The sequence below is a fragment of the Macaca fascicularis genome, chromosome 1 (genome assembly GCF_037993035.2).
Source record: "Macaca fascicularis isolate 582-1 chromosome 1, T2T-MFA8v1.1".
NCBI lineage: Eukaryota > Metazoa > Chordata > Mammalia > Primates > Cercopithecidae > Macaca > Macaca fascicularis.
The window spans coordinates 164390210-164406229 of NC_088375.1; the positions used below are offsets into that span (position 1 = coordinate 164390210).

Sequence of the window (16020 nt, forward strand, 5' to 3'; positions counted from 1 at the left end):
CATTTTTTTCATTTCTTTATACATGGTAGTTTATTATAGCCTGTTATACAGCTTTATTTATCCGTAGAATAACTCCTATCTCCCCAAAATAGCAGATAATAAATAATAAAAAACTATCAGAATACAGCTTGTGGCTTGTATATGAGCTATAGATAGCAACATAGGAATGTAGAAGTCTATAGATAAATACAGATTTTGAAACTCAGGTACATTGAGTCTAAATAACTAAGGCATATATTTGGGATTCAAACTCAAATTTAACTGTCTCACTTCAAAGATGCCTCTTTCTATTATACACATTACTTTCCTGCAATTTTTCCAAATTTTATTTAAAAAATTAGATAAGGTTCAGGTCTATCTGGTTACCCATTCAGGAGGGTTTAGTTACCATAGGGTATTGTTTACTCATCTATAATATGCAGTCTGTACCCGAGTGGCATCATATTGACTCTGCTACCCTTGTTTGTGGGTGGGATAGGAGTATAGTAAGCTATACAGAAATTACAAGTAACTAGTAGATATTTGAAGTTGCTCAAAATTGTTTTTTATATTTTATTTATTTTTAAATGGAAAAATACTATTTGAAAAGAAATTATTATAATTTGATAATAAAATGTCACATTACTCTTTTAATTTAAAAGTTTGTAAATATCTCAAAATTTAGATAGTTATTTTTTATCTTTTGTTTTTAAAAATACAGTGCCTTTACTTTCCCGAATTCTGCCTTCCGATGCATGTAAAATATACAAACAAGGTATCAATATCAGGTAAGGTGATTTGATTTTTTTCTCAGTAAAAGAAAGTTGAGATTTAGAGGAAGATTTTTTTCCCTGTAATCATAACTTACATATGTTTTATGATGTTAAAATGCTGTAACAGATTCACAATATTTTATCTCATTTGAGACATACAGATAAAAAATCAAAGACATAGAAACTTTGTTTTATTTTTTATTACTTAGAGAACAAACTCAAAGTGGAAAAGACATAAAATCTTGACTAAAGCAAAGATACTATTCTTATGTAACTACAGACTATCTAGAAGGCAAACAGTGAGAATCTTGATGTAATATTAAGATTTACAGTGGTTACCTTCCTGATCCTGGATTTTTTAAGGAATAAGGGACACATAAGGAAGACCCAATTATTGACTTTTTCTCCATCTGTTTCATATATTTCCTTCCCCTGTTTACTCATCCGTGCATCTCTTCTTCCATTCATTCATTCATCTAGCCATTCCAGTGAATACTTTGAGGCTAATTTTAATTTCCTTCTATTCTATTCCTTTTATAACTAAGATTAATGTTTGGATCTGATAGAAAATACATCTGTTTAACTTACATGAGAATTTTACTTTTATCATTCTTTATTTTGCTTTATAATAATATAGCCATATTTATAAATTATCTATTTGTAAACTATATATAATGCTAGTGAATATGCCAACTTCTATATATATGTGTACATATATTGGTATATTTATAAATAGTATACATGTATATATAAAATTTTGTGTATGTGTGTGTCTATATTTCTCCAGAATATTAATTTGAATGTTTAAGGGTCTAGAACTAGAAATAACTTGAAGGATTATCTCATATTAAGTCCTCATTTAGAGATGAGAAAGCTCAGATAAGTTAAGTAATTTTTTTACAAGAGCATTTTACAAATTAATGGCTGAACCAGGACTTCTGACTTCTTGTTCGTTGTTCTTGTCACCATGACACAAAGCAGAAGTTTTTAAAAATCAGCTATTTCAGAGAAATTTATTGTTTAGTATTTTGAATTAGTGAAGCAATAACTTTTAGTTGGAAGTAAATTCTAGGATATTATCCTTAAGCAATAGAATTTGGTTAAGGTAGATTTTTTTTTTTTTGTTTTTTGTTTTTTCTTTTTTTAACTAATAAAGATGGGGTCTCACTATATTGCCCAGGCTGGTCTTGAACATACAGACTCAAGTGATCCTTCCACCTTGGCCTCCCAAAGTACTGGAATTACAGTGTGAGCCATCACACCCAGCCTGTGTTTTTAAAAAAACCTTTTCAGGTGTTTCTAATTATAAAAGTGCTCATGTACCTTAAATGCATTGTCATTACAGAAAACTTGGAAAATACAGAAAAATAGAAGAAAAATTAAGTAGAAAAGGATTTTTGATGTGGATTTAATTCAGCAGCCTTTTGTTAGCAATTATTATGGTTTCATTAATTTAGACATTTTTAATATAGGTGCTTGCCAAAGATGGTAGGCAATTTTGGAGCATACTATTATCTTCTATGTGATACTTTAAAAAGTTAGTTTTAGGCCAGGTGTGGTAGCTTATGCCTGTAATCCCAGCACTTTGGGAGGTTGAGACAGGTAGATCACTTGAGTCCTGGAGTTCAAGACCAGACTGGGCAACATGGCAAAACCCCATCTTTACAAAAAAATATTAAAAATTAGCTGGGCAAGGTGACACGTGCCTATAATCCCAGCTACCTGGGAGACTGAGGTGGGAGAACCACCTGACCCCAGCAAGTTGAGGCTGCAGTGAGCCATAATCATGACACTGTACTTTAGCCTGGGCAACAGAGTAAGACCTTGTCTCAAAAAAAATAAAGTTTTTATTCTGTTTGAGTCCTAGGTTTAGGCAAAAAGGATTCTCTTTGAAAAAAATTGCTTCACATTTATATATGACTTTTTAAAGTAAATGTTTTGGTACACATTATATAATAAGTATAGGTAATAAAACCAAAAAGGTTAAAACACAACCTGGGCAATATTATGAAATCTTGTCTGTTCAAAAAATACAAAAAATTAGCTGGGCATGGTGGCACACACTTGTAGTCCCAGCTACTCAGGAGGCTGAGGTGGGAGGATCACCTGAGCCCAGGAGGTTGAGGCTACAGTGAGCCGAGATTGTGCCACTGTATTCCAACCTGGGTGATAGAGTGAGACCCTGTCACACACACACACAAGTTAAAACAGGAACATGAGGGTAAAAGCCTGGGGGAGAAAAATTGTGAGAGAGGTTGTAGGTTAAGGGGAAATTACTATAACTTAGCAACTCAGACATGGGGCTTACTAGTAACTGAGGATGAAGGACAAATGTGATAGGTTCTAAAGCTCTCATCAAACAAGGCTTACCAGATTAATGGAGAGGATAGCTTTTAGGATGCATGACAAAAGGTTTTTTGCCTAGGTGATAAGAATCTAAAGGAAAAAATCTGTTAACATTAAATTAAAAACTTGCTATTTTAAATGTCATAAGACAATTTTTAACACCATTTTAATAAAGCTAAATTTTAAAATATATTCAAAGAGAAATCTTTAAGTTTACTTTTATCTCATGGCAGCCATGTAATCATTTGAAATGTCTTCTCTGGTATCAAAGAGAAACTAATACTTCAGTAGAAATAGGAAAGTGTGAGCAACATTATTCTTGAGAGTACTAACAAAGATTTTGACCATAAATATAAATAATTAAGAGGTAATCTGTAATCACTGATTGAAAGTATATTTGCACACTTTTCAGGATTTTCTTGTCTGAAGTGAAGCCTTTAGTTCCTTTTTTCGGTGTTATTTGGCATTTTTTCAGGCTTTCTTCTTAAAAATAATACTTTCTATTCAAATATTTGCATTTGTATAAAGAAATTCTTCTTCATGGCTAATTACATGGGAAAAATTAAAAATATTTAGGTTCATAGGCTTAAAGCCAAGGACTAGTGAGTACTTGAAAATGCCATCGTGATAATTAACATTATTTATTGAGGCATATGTGATGCAGCTTACCAGGTCATCTAATATGTCAGGGATATACAGAAAATGTATTACCCTTTTTATTGTAAATTGTAGAAACACGGATGAAATAAAAATAGGCTGTATTAATTTATATAACTGGGAAGCTTCTATGACTAATTTTACATATCGTTAGATCTAAAATCTCAAAGGTCACCATGTCAGTCTGTCTTTGTCTTTCTTTATCTGTCTTTCTGTGCATCTCTTTACTTACCTTTTCATCACCACTCCTGGCAACCCACTACCACTTTCACCTATGATGGGCAAGCAGGGAATGGAGGCAGAAGACTGTTTTAGCCCATTTCTTCTTTTATGTAGAGCATAACATTCCCTGATAGCTGAAGCTTGGAGCTCAAATAGTGCACTTACATATAGAATGATCTGTTCCTTTTTGGTATTATCAGGAGCCCACATCTTACAGAGATAGGGGAAGAGTCCTTTTTAATACTATTTTCTTTTAGGACACATGCTCAAGCAGTGATAGGTGCTATTTAATAGTATAGCTGAATTCTAGCTTCTGGGAGTGGACTAAAAACTAGATTTCAGCTATAAAGCAACAGACAGGGTCCCCCCATCCTAGCCCCCCGTGAGTTGATGCGTTACTTTTTTAGGGCTTCTTGATACATAAGGTAACCATACTTCCCTCTTTGCTCTGGCTCACCCCTGTTTTCCTGGCAGAATTATCAATAGTGTCACTTTCATTCTTAGTTGTTATTAATTTTGATGATAAATTCTATGTAACCCTAGTTATTATTTTCATGCAGCATGTGAGGCATGTTTTATTTCTGTTTTTCCTGTCTAGGGAAACCAAGAATACCAACTCATTTTGCCTTGTCTGTGATGAGAACTGAAAAACATACAGAGTAATGAATTATTACAGTTGCATTAGAAATTCATTAGCCAGGGTAGATCTTTCACGGAGGCTTAAAGGAGCTTCCTGGGGATGTGACCAGCATCTCTTGACAGCGGGGCCAACCAGTTTCTTGGGTTTAGTAGCCATTAGCTAGGGTGATCCTGATCTGGTGATTTATAAAGCCATGTGCAAGATTGAAGCACTTCAATGTATTGTAAGCTTTCTATTTTCAGTATTTTTCCTAATTTCAGCAAATAGTGCTTTGTAGAATGTTGTTTGAGACTAGCACATTAGGCTGGACCATGACAGGTCCAGGTTACCAAAGAGCACAGTAAACACACAGATGTGTGAATCCATGAATATTAGATACAGAATGATCTGTAAGGTTTCCAGGGTGTGGAGATGTTGGCTGGGAAAGAGAATACTAGTCCAAATCTGAGAAGTCAAATAGAATGGCTAAGAATTTAAATGGTTTATCAAGTTGAAGGATAAAGCAAGGTTTGGTATCAGATGGTTAGGCATTAGTCTTTTGGTTTTTAACAAAATATTTTAAATTTAGTTTTTATGTATAAATTTGACTTTGCAATATGGTATTAGCATCTTGGTTTGAGTTTAGAAGGAATAAAGCTTATTTAATTATTAGTGAAGTTTTATCAAAATTATATTTGTCAGAGTTTCTCATCTACCCATGTTTCACAGGCTTGACACAACTCTCATAGACTTTACTGACATGAAGTGCCAACGAGGGGATCTAAGCTTCATTTTCAATGGGGATGCGGCACCCTCTGAATCTTTTGTAGTATTAGACAATGAACAAAAAGTTTATCAGCGAATACATCATGAGGTAAGCATGTTGTCTTATCAATATTGCTTTAAATTGTTAAAAAAAAAAAAATCTAGGTTTTTAGCCAAACCTCAGTATAATTTGCTTAAAAGCTTAAGGTATAATTGAGATGGTTTGCTCCTAAAGCTATAGTTTCCTGACCACTAGCTTTCTTTTCTTTTTTCTTTCTTTTTTTTTTGAGACTGGAGTTTCGCTCTGTCACCCAGGCTGGAATGCAGTGGAATGATCTAGGCTCACTGCAACCTCTGCCTCCTGGGTTCAAGCAATTCTCCTGCCTCAGCCTCCAGGGTAGCTGAGACTATAGGCGCCCGCCACCAAGCCCAGCTAATTTTTGTATTTTTAGTAGAGGCTTTGTTTCACTTTGTTGGCTAGGTTGGTCTCAAACTCCTGACCTCAAATGATCCACCCACCTTGGCCTCCCAAAGAACTGGGATTACAGGCGTGAGCCACTGCTCCTGGCCTATTTTCATTTTTTAATTTCTATCCTCTGGTCTCCATCTTGACCAGTCCATTGAGTCTGCTCAGAATTCAACTGATTATCTCCTAGATCAATGAACTCCAACTTCTCTTCATTCTCATTTATAGTTTTCATTTGTTGAACCTGTGCTGGACCTTTACCATGTATTATCTTTTTATCTTACCTTCTTTTAATGTTGTTGACAATCTTTATTTTATTTCCTTAATACAAATACTTCTTTTGGCTCTGTCTGCAGTCTTACTTTTCCTAACTCTTTGGCTGCCTTTCCTTTCTGTGTCCTTTCCCTCTTCAAGTACAACATGATTTTCCTTCTCTCATGCCATATCTTTGTGTTGAAAAACCATTGATAGGCCCTTGATATGGTTCTCATTTTTACAAACTGCCAGAATAATCCCTTCCATTCCCACAGTCCTATAGGTTGATGATTTACAAATACATGTTTGTGTCCCAGACAGTTCTGAGTAGAGGCTTATGTGTTTAAATGCCTAGTGGATATCATGTGTGTCTCCCAGGTACCTCAAAATTCACCTTATTTAAAACTAACCTTACTACTTTTCCTCAAAACCTGCTCTTTTTCCTGTTTTTCCTCTTTTGATGAATGATGTCATTCTCTATTCAGTCAGAAACCTAGGAGTTATTTCTGGTATCTTTTCTTGTACTGTATGTTTTCTCATCAGAGTACATATCTGGTCATTTATTTCTCCTTAATGTCTCATAATTATTCCTCTTTTATTCACACTGTCACTACTGTAATTTAAATATTCATTATTTCTCAACTGGACCATTGGAAAGTCTTATAAATGATCTTCCTGGCTCCCTTCTTGTCTGCTTCTAAATTATCCCACATGTTGGAGATACACTGAACTTTAGAAACACATTTGTGAAAGCTTACTTACTTAAAGATACTTAAAAAGTTCCCCATTACCTAGAGTGAAATCTAATCTCCTTAGCATGGCATGTTTCCTTTTGTCACCTTAGTTTTGCTCACCTTTCTAGCCTTTTTCTTATCTTGCTATTTCAGATACCATCATACTGCGCTCTTGGCAGTTTGTCAGATGTGCCAGGCTATTTGGGCCTTTATTCCCTTTTTCATATTCTTTCCACTTCCTGGAATGCTTTTCTTTTTGCACCCTCACACCTGTCGGGCATGCACTTGATGTTACTTTCTCTGCCGCCAAATGACTTTTGTTGTCCTTATGCTCCTATTAAATTTGGAACCATAAAACTTCTAATGTTACATTTACTGACATGGCTTTTTACCATTCTGTTAGTCTAAGCTCCTCAAGGGCATGGGGTTCTTTTTGTTGTATTCCCTGGTATCTAATACAGCATCAGTACATTCTACGCTATAGGTTGGTAAACTCTTTCTGTGAAGGAAGAGATAATAAATATTTTTAGATATTAAAATATGTTCATGGGCCATATGGCCTCTATCACAACTACTCAACTCTGCTGTTGTTAAAAGCAGCCACAGACAATATGTAAATAAATGAGTTTATTACCTTATGCTTTAATTCATAAAAACAGGCAACTGATTATAGTTTGCTTACTCCTATATTAGACTCTCAGATATTTATTAGTTTGACCTCTTACTTATGAAATTACAAAAGGATAGCCAACTAGGCAATAAGTGAATTGGAAATATGGTCTTGAAAGAGAAGCTAGAAGTTAAGGCTAATAGTGCATAAGTATTTGCGAATGTCATAGTATTACCAAAGAACTGGTATTAAGACTACCAGTTTTAAGGTATTAAGGTATGTATGTATACATACATATATGTATTATGTATTTTATAATGCCTACAATACAGGAAAGATAGATTTTGAGCAGTATTCCTTTGAGCAGAGAATACTTGTTTTTTATCCTAATATGTGTGTATAAGTAATAACTTCATTAAATGTTGAAGCAATGTAATTAATTAAAACAGCAGATTTTTTTGTGATGTGGTTAAGAGATAGTCTCTGATTTATATAAGAATTCTGTTCCAAAAGTTTATTGAAAATAGGATGTTTGAAATGTAAGGCAAATTTGCTCATAGACAATGGGTTATATAGTGTTCAGTTTCCAAGCTAATATGTAAAATTCTAGTTGATTCATAATGTATTTGAAGTATAGTGTTTAATAGTTCTGTTTAACTACTGCAACCAAACTTTTTTTTAAAGAAAATTGTGTTCAGAATTAATTTGGGTTACCAGGAATACATTTTCACTTATTACGGCTTTAGCAGTAATACCAAGATTTTGCATTCTTTACTTGTAGGGGTAGAGGAAATGGTACTGTCCCAGGCCCAAGCTATTGCTATTGTTTTTTGTTGTTGTTTTGAGACGGAGTCTCTCTCTGTCTCCAGGCTGGAGTGCAGTGGCGTGATTAATCTCGGCTCACTGCAACCTCCGCCTCCTGGGTTCACGGCATTCTCCTGCCTCAGCCTCCTGAGTAGCTGGGACTACAGGCGCATGCCACCATGACCGGCTAATTTTTTGTATTTTTAGTGAGATGGGGTTTCACCATGTTAGCCAGGATGTCTGCCCGTGATCCGCCTGCCTCTGCCTCCCAAAGTGCTGGGATTATAGGCGTGAGCCACTGCGCCTGGCTGCCATGGGTATTGTTTTTAGAAATTCAGAAAGGGACTATATGTAGGTTAAAGTTAGATGGTGAAGAATAGGAAATGGGCCTCTTGGGAACCTAGGAATAAGGAGGTATGGAGAATGGCATCTCTAACTGTTGTAAACCCTATTCTTCAGACGACTCCCTAGGTTTTGCCTTTTTTCTTCCTTATAACGTCTTAAATATTAGTTAGGATATCTCTCTTGGCCTATTATGGAATAGAATCTCATCTTATACCTGCTCACTTACTTTTCTATACTTGATCATTTAGTCTTCTGTCCCTGAAGCAAGCACAAAACTTTCCTTTTTTCTCATATAAAAAATAATTATTGCTCAATTATTATATACCAGCACTAGGGAGTATGTACAGGATAAAACCTGAAGCATGGCTACTCATTAAGTTTAGAAATCATGGTTGATATTTATGGATTCCTTTCCATTTTATAAGGAATATAGAAAAGATCTCTTCTTACTTATTTTCCTTCCTTCCCTCTCTGCTGCTTCCCTTCTTCTATCCTTCCCTTCTGTTCTCTCCTTCCTTTCTTTCTTCCACTTAGAATTTACTGGGAAAGAAAGGCTGAAATGACAGTGGTGGATCTTTGCATTAAAAAGAACTAAAGTAAGATTCATCTGTGTTGAAAGAAAAATATTCTTTATCTGGGCTTTTTTTCAGATCTGTCAACTTAATTCTTAAAGTAGTTTTTAAACATTGCTTTATGGACTATATAGTTTTATAATGGGTAATCTAGTACTGCTTCCATTACATATCTATAACAGGGTAAGAGTACTATATTTCATGTGTCCTGCTTTTGTAGATTCATAATTAGTCATAATGCTAACTTACAGAAGATATTAATATGTACAATTTAAACATCTAATTCTTTTTAGGGTAAGTAGCACTTCACATTATTTAGAAACTGTCCTTTTTGTCTTTAAAAATTTGTAACATTATAATTGTTGATATTTTCATATGTAGCACTAAGAACTTTTGAAAAACCTAGATTTTTATATTTAACTTTTGTTCTGATCCCAGGAATCAGAGATGGAAACAGAAGAAGAGGTTGATATTTTAATGAGCAGTGATATTTACTCTGCAACTTTATCAACAAAATCAATTTCTTTCACGCGTGCCCAGACAGGATGGCTTTTTCGGGAAGATAAAACAGTATGTGCAAATCTAGATTTTTAAACTTTAAGCATTGTTCGGTATTTAATATTTCCAAAATAATGTGATGAAATGCAAGAAGTAGCTTACAACATTGTCTCCAAGTAGTTTTTTTCTCTGTTCCTTGAATCCAGATAAGGAATTATAATGGATGGTTAGAGTCAGAATGTGTCCTTGGAGAATTCAGGAAAGAAAGCTGAGCTCATTTGAATTCTGTGTCAGGAAGGACTCTTACTGCTAGCTGCCTTGTTATTATACAGGGAACAATGTTTTCACATGATTCCACACTTCTAGTGCTTTATTCCATAAGAAGACTACAAAAAGGGATAAACTTGACTATTTCTGTGAACCTGTTTTTCTCCCTACTTTAGACTTCTCATTTACTTAATATTTGTTTCTTGTATTCTATACATATGACTAAGATTAAATAACCTTACATTTCTGCAACAGTGTAGAAATGTTAAATCAAATCTCAGTGGAAGTTTCCCCATTAGTATAAATTATTTCCATAATTCCCCATTGTATCTGTCAGCAAGAGGTTATATAAGACCATTCAAATATATATTCGAAAAATTTTGAGGCTAGGCGCGGTGGCTCATGCATGTAATCCCAGCATTTTGGGAGGCTGAGGCCGGCGGATCACTAGGTCAGGAGTTCGAGACCAGCCTGGCCAGCATGGTGAAAACCTGTGTCTACTAAAAATACAAAAATTACCCAGGTGTGGTGGTGCATACCTGTAATACTCAGAAGACTGAAGCAGGAGAATCGCTTGAACCTGGGAGATGGAGATTGCAGTGAGCCAAGATGGCGCCACTGCACTGCAGCCTGAGACAGAGTGAGACTCAGTCTCAAAAAATAAATAAATAAATAAATAAATAAATAAAAATTGAAGGAGCTGTATGAAGAAGCATTTTTATAAACTTTTAAATTTAGCAATAAGTAACTACATCAAGTCAGCATCAAGATTGACTTCTATTAAAAATTATTTTTATTATACACAGTGAAATGAATATATTCTCACTGGAGAAATAAAAAAAATAGCCTTATTAGGGTTCTCTGCGAAACAAAACCAATAGAGAGAAGGGGAGTGGGGAGAGGAGAGAGGAAGAAAAAAGAGTAAGGGGGAGAGGAGAAGAAGGAGGGAGAAATTGATTTATTTTGAGGAGTGGTTCATGAAATCGTAGGAGTTGGCAAATCTGAAATGGAGAGCAATCTAGCAGGCTGGAAATTTAGTAATGTGTGGATACTGTGCTCTTGAGTTAGAAATGTTCAGGCTTGGCCTCCTGGGCAACAGAGCAAGACCTGACTCTACAAAAAATGTAAAAATTAGATGGCTGAGGTGGCACAAGCCTATAGTCGCAGCTGCTTGGAAGGATGAGGTAAGACGATTACTCGAGCCCAGAAGGTTGAGTCCACAGTGAGTGATCACACCACTGCACTCTAGCCTGGGTGACAGAGCGGACCCCTGTCCAAAAAAAAAGAGAAAAAGAAATCTGCAGGCTGGAAACTCAAGCAGGGTTTCTGTGTTGCAGTTGTGAGGTAGAATTGCTTTTTTTTCCCTGGAAACCTAAGTTTTTGCTCTTAAGACCTTCAAACTGATTAGATTAGGCCCACCCACATTATGCAGGGTAATTAGCTCTACTTAAAGTCCATTGGTTGTTAATCACATCTAAAAAATACCTTCACGGCAACATCTAGACTGGTGTTTGACCAAACACCTGGCATCATAGCCTAGCCACGCTGACACATAAAATTATCATACAACTTTATACATAAAGCTAAAAAGCCCTCCTTGGCCACTGCCCACAGTCCCACATCCCCTTGTAGAACGTCACCAGTCTTTATATCCTCCAGACCTTTTTTATGCTCTCAATACATAAATATGAACTCATAATAGTAGATAGCCTTTTGTTGCTGATGCTTACTTTTTCATAAAGTGTCGTATCGTATCTACTGTTTTGCAGCTAGCTTTTTTTCCTCATTCTTTAGTATGTCTTAGAAGTCTTCTCTTACCAGTACATGTAGTGCTAGTTCACTCTTTTTAGCAATTGTGTAGTATTCTATATGATGTATATACTCTAACTTAACTTATTCAGTCTTGTTTTTGTACATTTAAATGAATAGAAACATATTTGTGTTCAGTTTTCTGCCATTATAAATGACATGTTTATCATCCTTTTACATGTTTTTGCCAATTATAAGTAGCAAGAAATTAAGTGGCTGGATAATGGGGAATACACTCTTAACATTTTGTTGATATGATAATTTACATTTACTAAGTGGTTTTTCATTATAAGGTTTCAAAAACTGATAATTACCACCTGGTTATTTCCCAGCCACAGATAAATTCTGTTAGGAAATCTAAGCTCACTGATTTTCCTCTCTAAGCCTAATGGCATTATAGCATTCTCAGTTGTGAGGTCCTACATTGCAGTCCATTTGTTGGCTTTAAAGTCTTATTTGTTTGTACTTTGTTCTTCTGGGCAGCATTAGATGGATCACTTCAAGAGAAGATAAAAATTGAAACTGCTAATCATCTAGTACTACTGCTAAGCAGCTCAAAGCTCTTGAAGCATCTAGGTGATCTTCTTAAATCTTTGACAGGTAAGGAGGGAGTCAGTAATGCCTAAGGTTCCCATTTTGTAGGTAGAAACAGGTGCAGAATGCTTTGGTTTTTTTGCAAGTGGACCGGAACACAACTCTGAACATGTAGTTTTGGAGTGTCAGTAAACAGCAGCAGGGTGGAGACATGTGATTTGCATGCAGATAGAAATGGGAAGCTTGTTTTCAGTAAGTTATTTATCTTTTTTTTTTTTTAAGCAAGGTATTTCAAACTCTGAATACCTGTGGGTCTGAAAAAGGTAAAAGTTAATGTTGAAGGTTTAAGAGGACTTTGTTGAAAGGAAGTAATGACTTTTCTTGATGTCCTTTATACCACTTGAGTTTCCCTAAAACACTTTAATTGTATTGGTGAGCAAGGGCACTCTTTTCTTTGTTGAAAACAAGCAGCTATAATTTGAAGTTTGGTGCCTGTTAGAGAATAGAGAATTTGAACAGGTCATTAATTCTGGTTGTACTAGAGATTCTTATGTGATGTGTACTATTTCTTTTTATTCCACTCTTTTTCTATCTATAAAATGGGAACGGTGTTATCCCTGACCCCTCCTTGTTACTTGTGATATTTGACTGCCAACTTAATAGTTTTGAGATAGCTTTGTGCTACTTGGGAGTAGGATCTAAAGAAATGCTATGTGGCAATTTTATTTAAAATCATTTGCAAATTAACTACCATACATTTTTGTGTGTTTTAAATTTCTCTACTGATTTGAAATGTATGCTTTGTATATGTTTTAACTTATTGAATAACTTAGATGTATATATTGTATAAACCTAGAAAATGCAAAATAATTTGATAATTTCAAGTACCAAAGGAATATTTATTTTTATCTACATGTTACATGTTTATGGAAAAATATATTACCTTGACACTTTTTTTAACCTAAAAATTTTACTTTTAAATATTTGGTTTTGTTTTAGGAAAGAGTAGGAAACTTTTTGGCAGACTTTTATCTGGTGAATGGACTTGTTTTAGAATCAAGGAAAAGAAGAGAACATCTCAGTGAAGAGGATATTCTTCGAAATAAGGCCATCATGGAGAGTTTGAGTAAAGGTGGAAACATAATGGAACAGAATTTTGAGGTACAATTTTTAATTCTCCTAATTTGTAGTTTTCTAAGAAGAGAGGGGATAGATTTCATTCTTGGTGGCATTCAGTAAGTATATAAATATACTCACAGCTTTTATTTACTATGTGTTACCTTTTTCTGTGAATCTTCATTTCGCTGATGTCATTATTATGAAGAAGATAAAAAAGAAAAAAATGGCCTTTGGGATTTTTTTGTGAATCTGTACTTTATCTTTGAGTCTTCATTAATAAGTAGATTAAAAGTTTAAAACCTAATGTTATTATTATTATTTTGAGACAGATTCTTGCTGTGTTGCCCAGGCTGGAGTGCAGTGACTCAATCTCGGCTCACTGCAACCTCTGCCTCCTGGGTTCAAGTGATTCTCCTGTCTCATCCCCCCAGGTAGCTGGGATTACAGGCCCTGCCACCAGGCCTGGCTAATTTTTGTATTTTTAGTAGAAATGGGGTTTTACCATGTTGGCCAGGCTGGTCTCAAACTCCTGACCTCAAGTGATCTGCCTGCCTCGGCCTCCCAAAGTGCTAGCATTACAGATTGCGAGCCACTATGTCCAGTGTTATTTCTTTATTTATTTAGAGACGGAGTCTCCCTCTGTTGCCCAGGCTGGAGTGCAGTGGCAAGATCTTGACTCACTGCAGCCTCTGCCTCCTGGGTTCAAGCGATTCTCCTGCCTCAGCCTTCCGAGTAGCTGGGATTACAGTCGCTTAATTCTTTCTGCTTTGCTAATCAAAATCCACTGCTTTGAAGGCCCAGCTAAAGATCTATCTACTTTATGGTGTCGTCTCTGACTTACACCTTCCTATATATTTTTTGTTTAGCATATGCTTACTGAAAGCCTGCTATATGCAAAGAATTGTGTGACAGTAAGGAAAGGGGAGGGGAAATTAGGAAATAAAAGATGTGTGAGACATGGTAACTGCTCCTTAAATCTTATTCCTCTGTGAAGTGAATTAGATGCATTCTTAAATTTATTTTTTATTTGTATAATTTTAGATTTCCAAAAAAATACTAGACTCATACAAAGAATTCTTGGACACCTTCATCAAGATTTCCCAGATGGGCCCGGGCATAGTGGCTCACACCTGTAATCCCAGCACTTTGGGAGGCCAAGGTGGGCGGACCACCTGAGGCCAGGAGTTCAAGACCAGCCTGGCCAACGTGGTGAAACCCCACCTCTAAAAAATTAGTTGGGCATGGTGGTGCATGCCTATAATCCCAGCTATTCGGGAAGCTGAGGCAGGAGAATCGCTTGAACCTGGGAGGTGGAGGTTGTGGAGCCAAGATTATGCCATTGCACTCCATCCTGGGCAACAAGAGCGAGACTCTGTCTCAAAAAAAAAAAAAAAAAAAAAAAAAAAAGATTTCCCAGATGTTAACATTTTACTGCCATTTGTATAGCACTGTTTTTCAAATTGCGATATAGGGATCCTTTAGTAGATTATAAGAAATTAATTTAGTGGGCCATGACTACTTTTTTCCTTTTTCCCCCTCAGTTGTTGGCAATACTGAAAAAAATTAGTATCTATATGAAAATGGTAGGCCAGGCACAGTGGCTCACACCTGGAATCCCAGCACTTTGGGAGGCCAAGGTGGGAGGATTGCTTGAGTCCAGGAGGTAGAAACCAGCCTGGGCAACAGAGCAAGACCCTGCCTCTACCAAAAATAAATAAATAAATAAATAAATAAATAAATAAATAAATTTAAAAATCAGCTGTGTGCAGTGGCATGAGCCTGTAGTTCCAACTACTTGGGAGGCTGAGGCAGGACAATCACTTGAGCCCAGGAGACTGAAGCTGCAGTAAGCTATAATCATGCGACTGCCACTGCATTCCAGCCTGGGTGACACAGTGAGATCCTGTCACCAAAAAAAAAAAGAGAAAAATCAGAGCACATTATACATAATGGGAGTCATTACTACTACTTCATGAAGCAATAGTTTCAAGAGTGTGTGTGTGTTGTATAAACATGCATATGTGTGAGTGCCAGATTTTAAATAGTGAGTCACAGTTATGAAAAGGTTAAAAGGCTGCTACAAGGAGGCTTGAATTCCTGGAATGTTTAGTGCTTTCCCTATAGTATTGTCCTGGATTCTATGTTTTAGTGATGGTCAAACTTTCCAGAATAGTATGCCAGGTTTCAACTAATTCATGGTAGTACTATGTTTGTCAGTAAAACATGTTAATACTTAGATCATGTATCGAGTGAATCAACCATAGTTTAGTTGAGTACATTATGTAAAATGTTCAAAATTGTGATCATGCCACTTTAGTGTGATCCTGTCCCCTTCCTGCCACATCTCATCTGTGCTCCTCATTTTTCTTCTGACTTTAGGAGAAAGCTTCACCAGACTTCATTTTCCAGGAGCCTGCTAGTGTTTACTGATCTCTCAGTCAGTAGGAAATACAGGCCAAAATGCACTCAGGAAATAGAAATGGAGATGAATTAATAGCGGGAATGCTGAGCTCAGTCTTTGACAGGGCTGCTATCTTCTCCCATTGTTGACCAGACAAAAGCCCATCTCTTTGGACTTATATTGTGATTTAAATTTTATTCGAGTTCTTTTGAAAAAAAGTGATTTTGTTGTGTTGGTGGTTATTG

The 16020-nt window shown here is 35.8% G+C and overlaps 1 protein-coding gene across 5 annotated transcripts in view; it reads left to right on the forward strand.

The window, feature by feature from the left end:
- The window catches only part of ANKRD13C (ankyrin repeat domain 13C), an 87796-nt gene that overhangs the window by 46816 nt on the left and 24960 nt on the right, over positions 1–16020 (forward strand). For 4 of the 5 annotated variants that reach the window (XM_005543040.5, XM_005543041.5, XM_005543042.5 and 1 more), the window contains exons 6-9: positions 701–767; positions 5326–5470; positions 9586–9717; positions 13255–13416. In XM_005543040.5, the coding sequence (XP_005543097.1) occupies positions 701–767; positions 5326–5470; positions 9586–9717; positions 13255–13416 (506 nt within the window). Of the gene's footprint in view, positions 1–700; positions 768–5325; positions 5471–9585; positions 9718–13254; positions 13417–14415; positions 15123–16020 lie in introns of those variants that run through there. The other variant, XM_045368900.3, reaches the window with a different exon arrangement.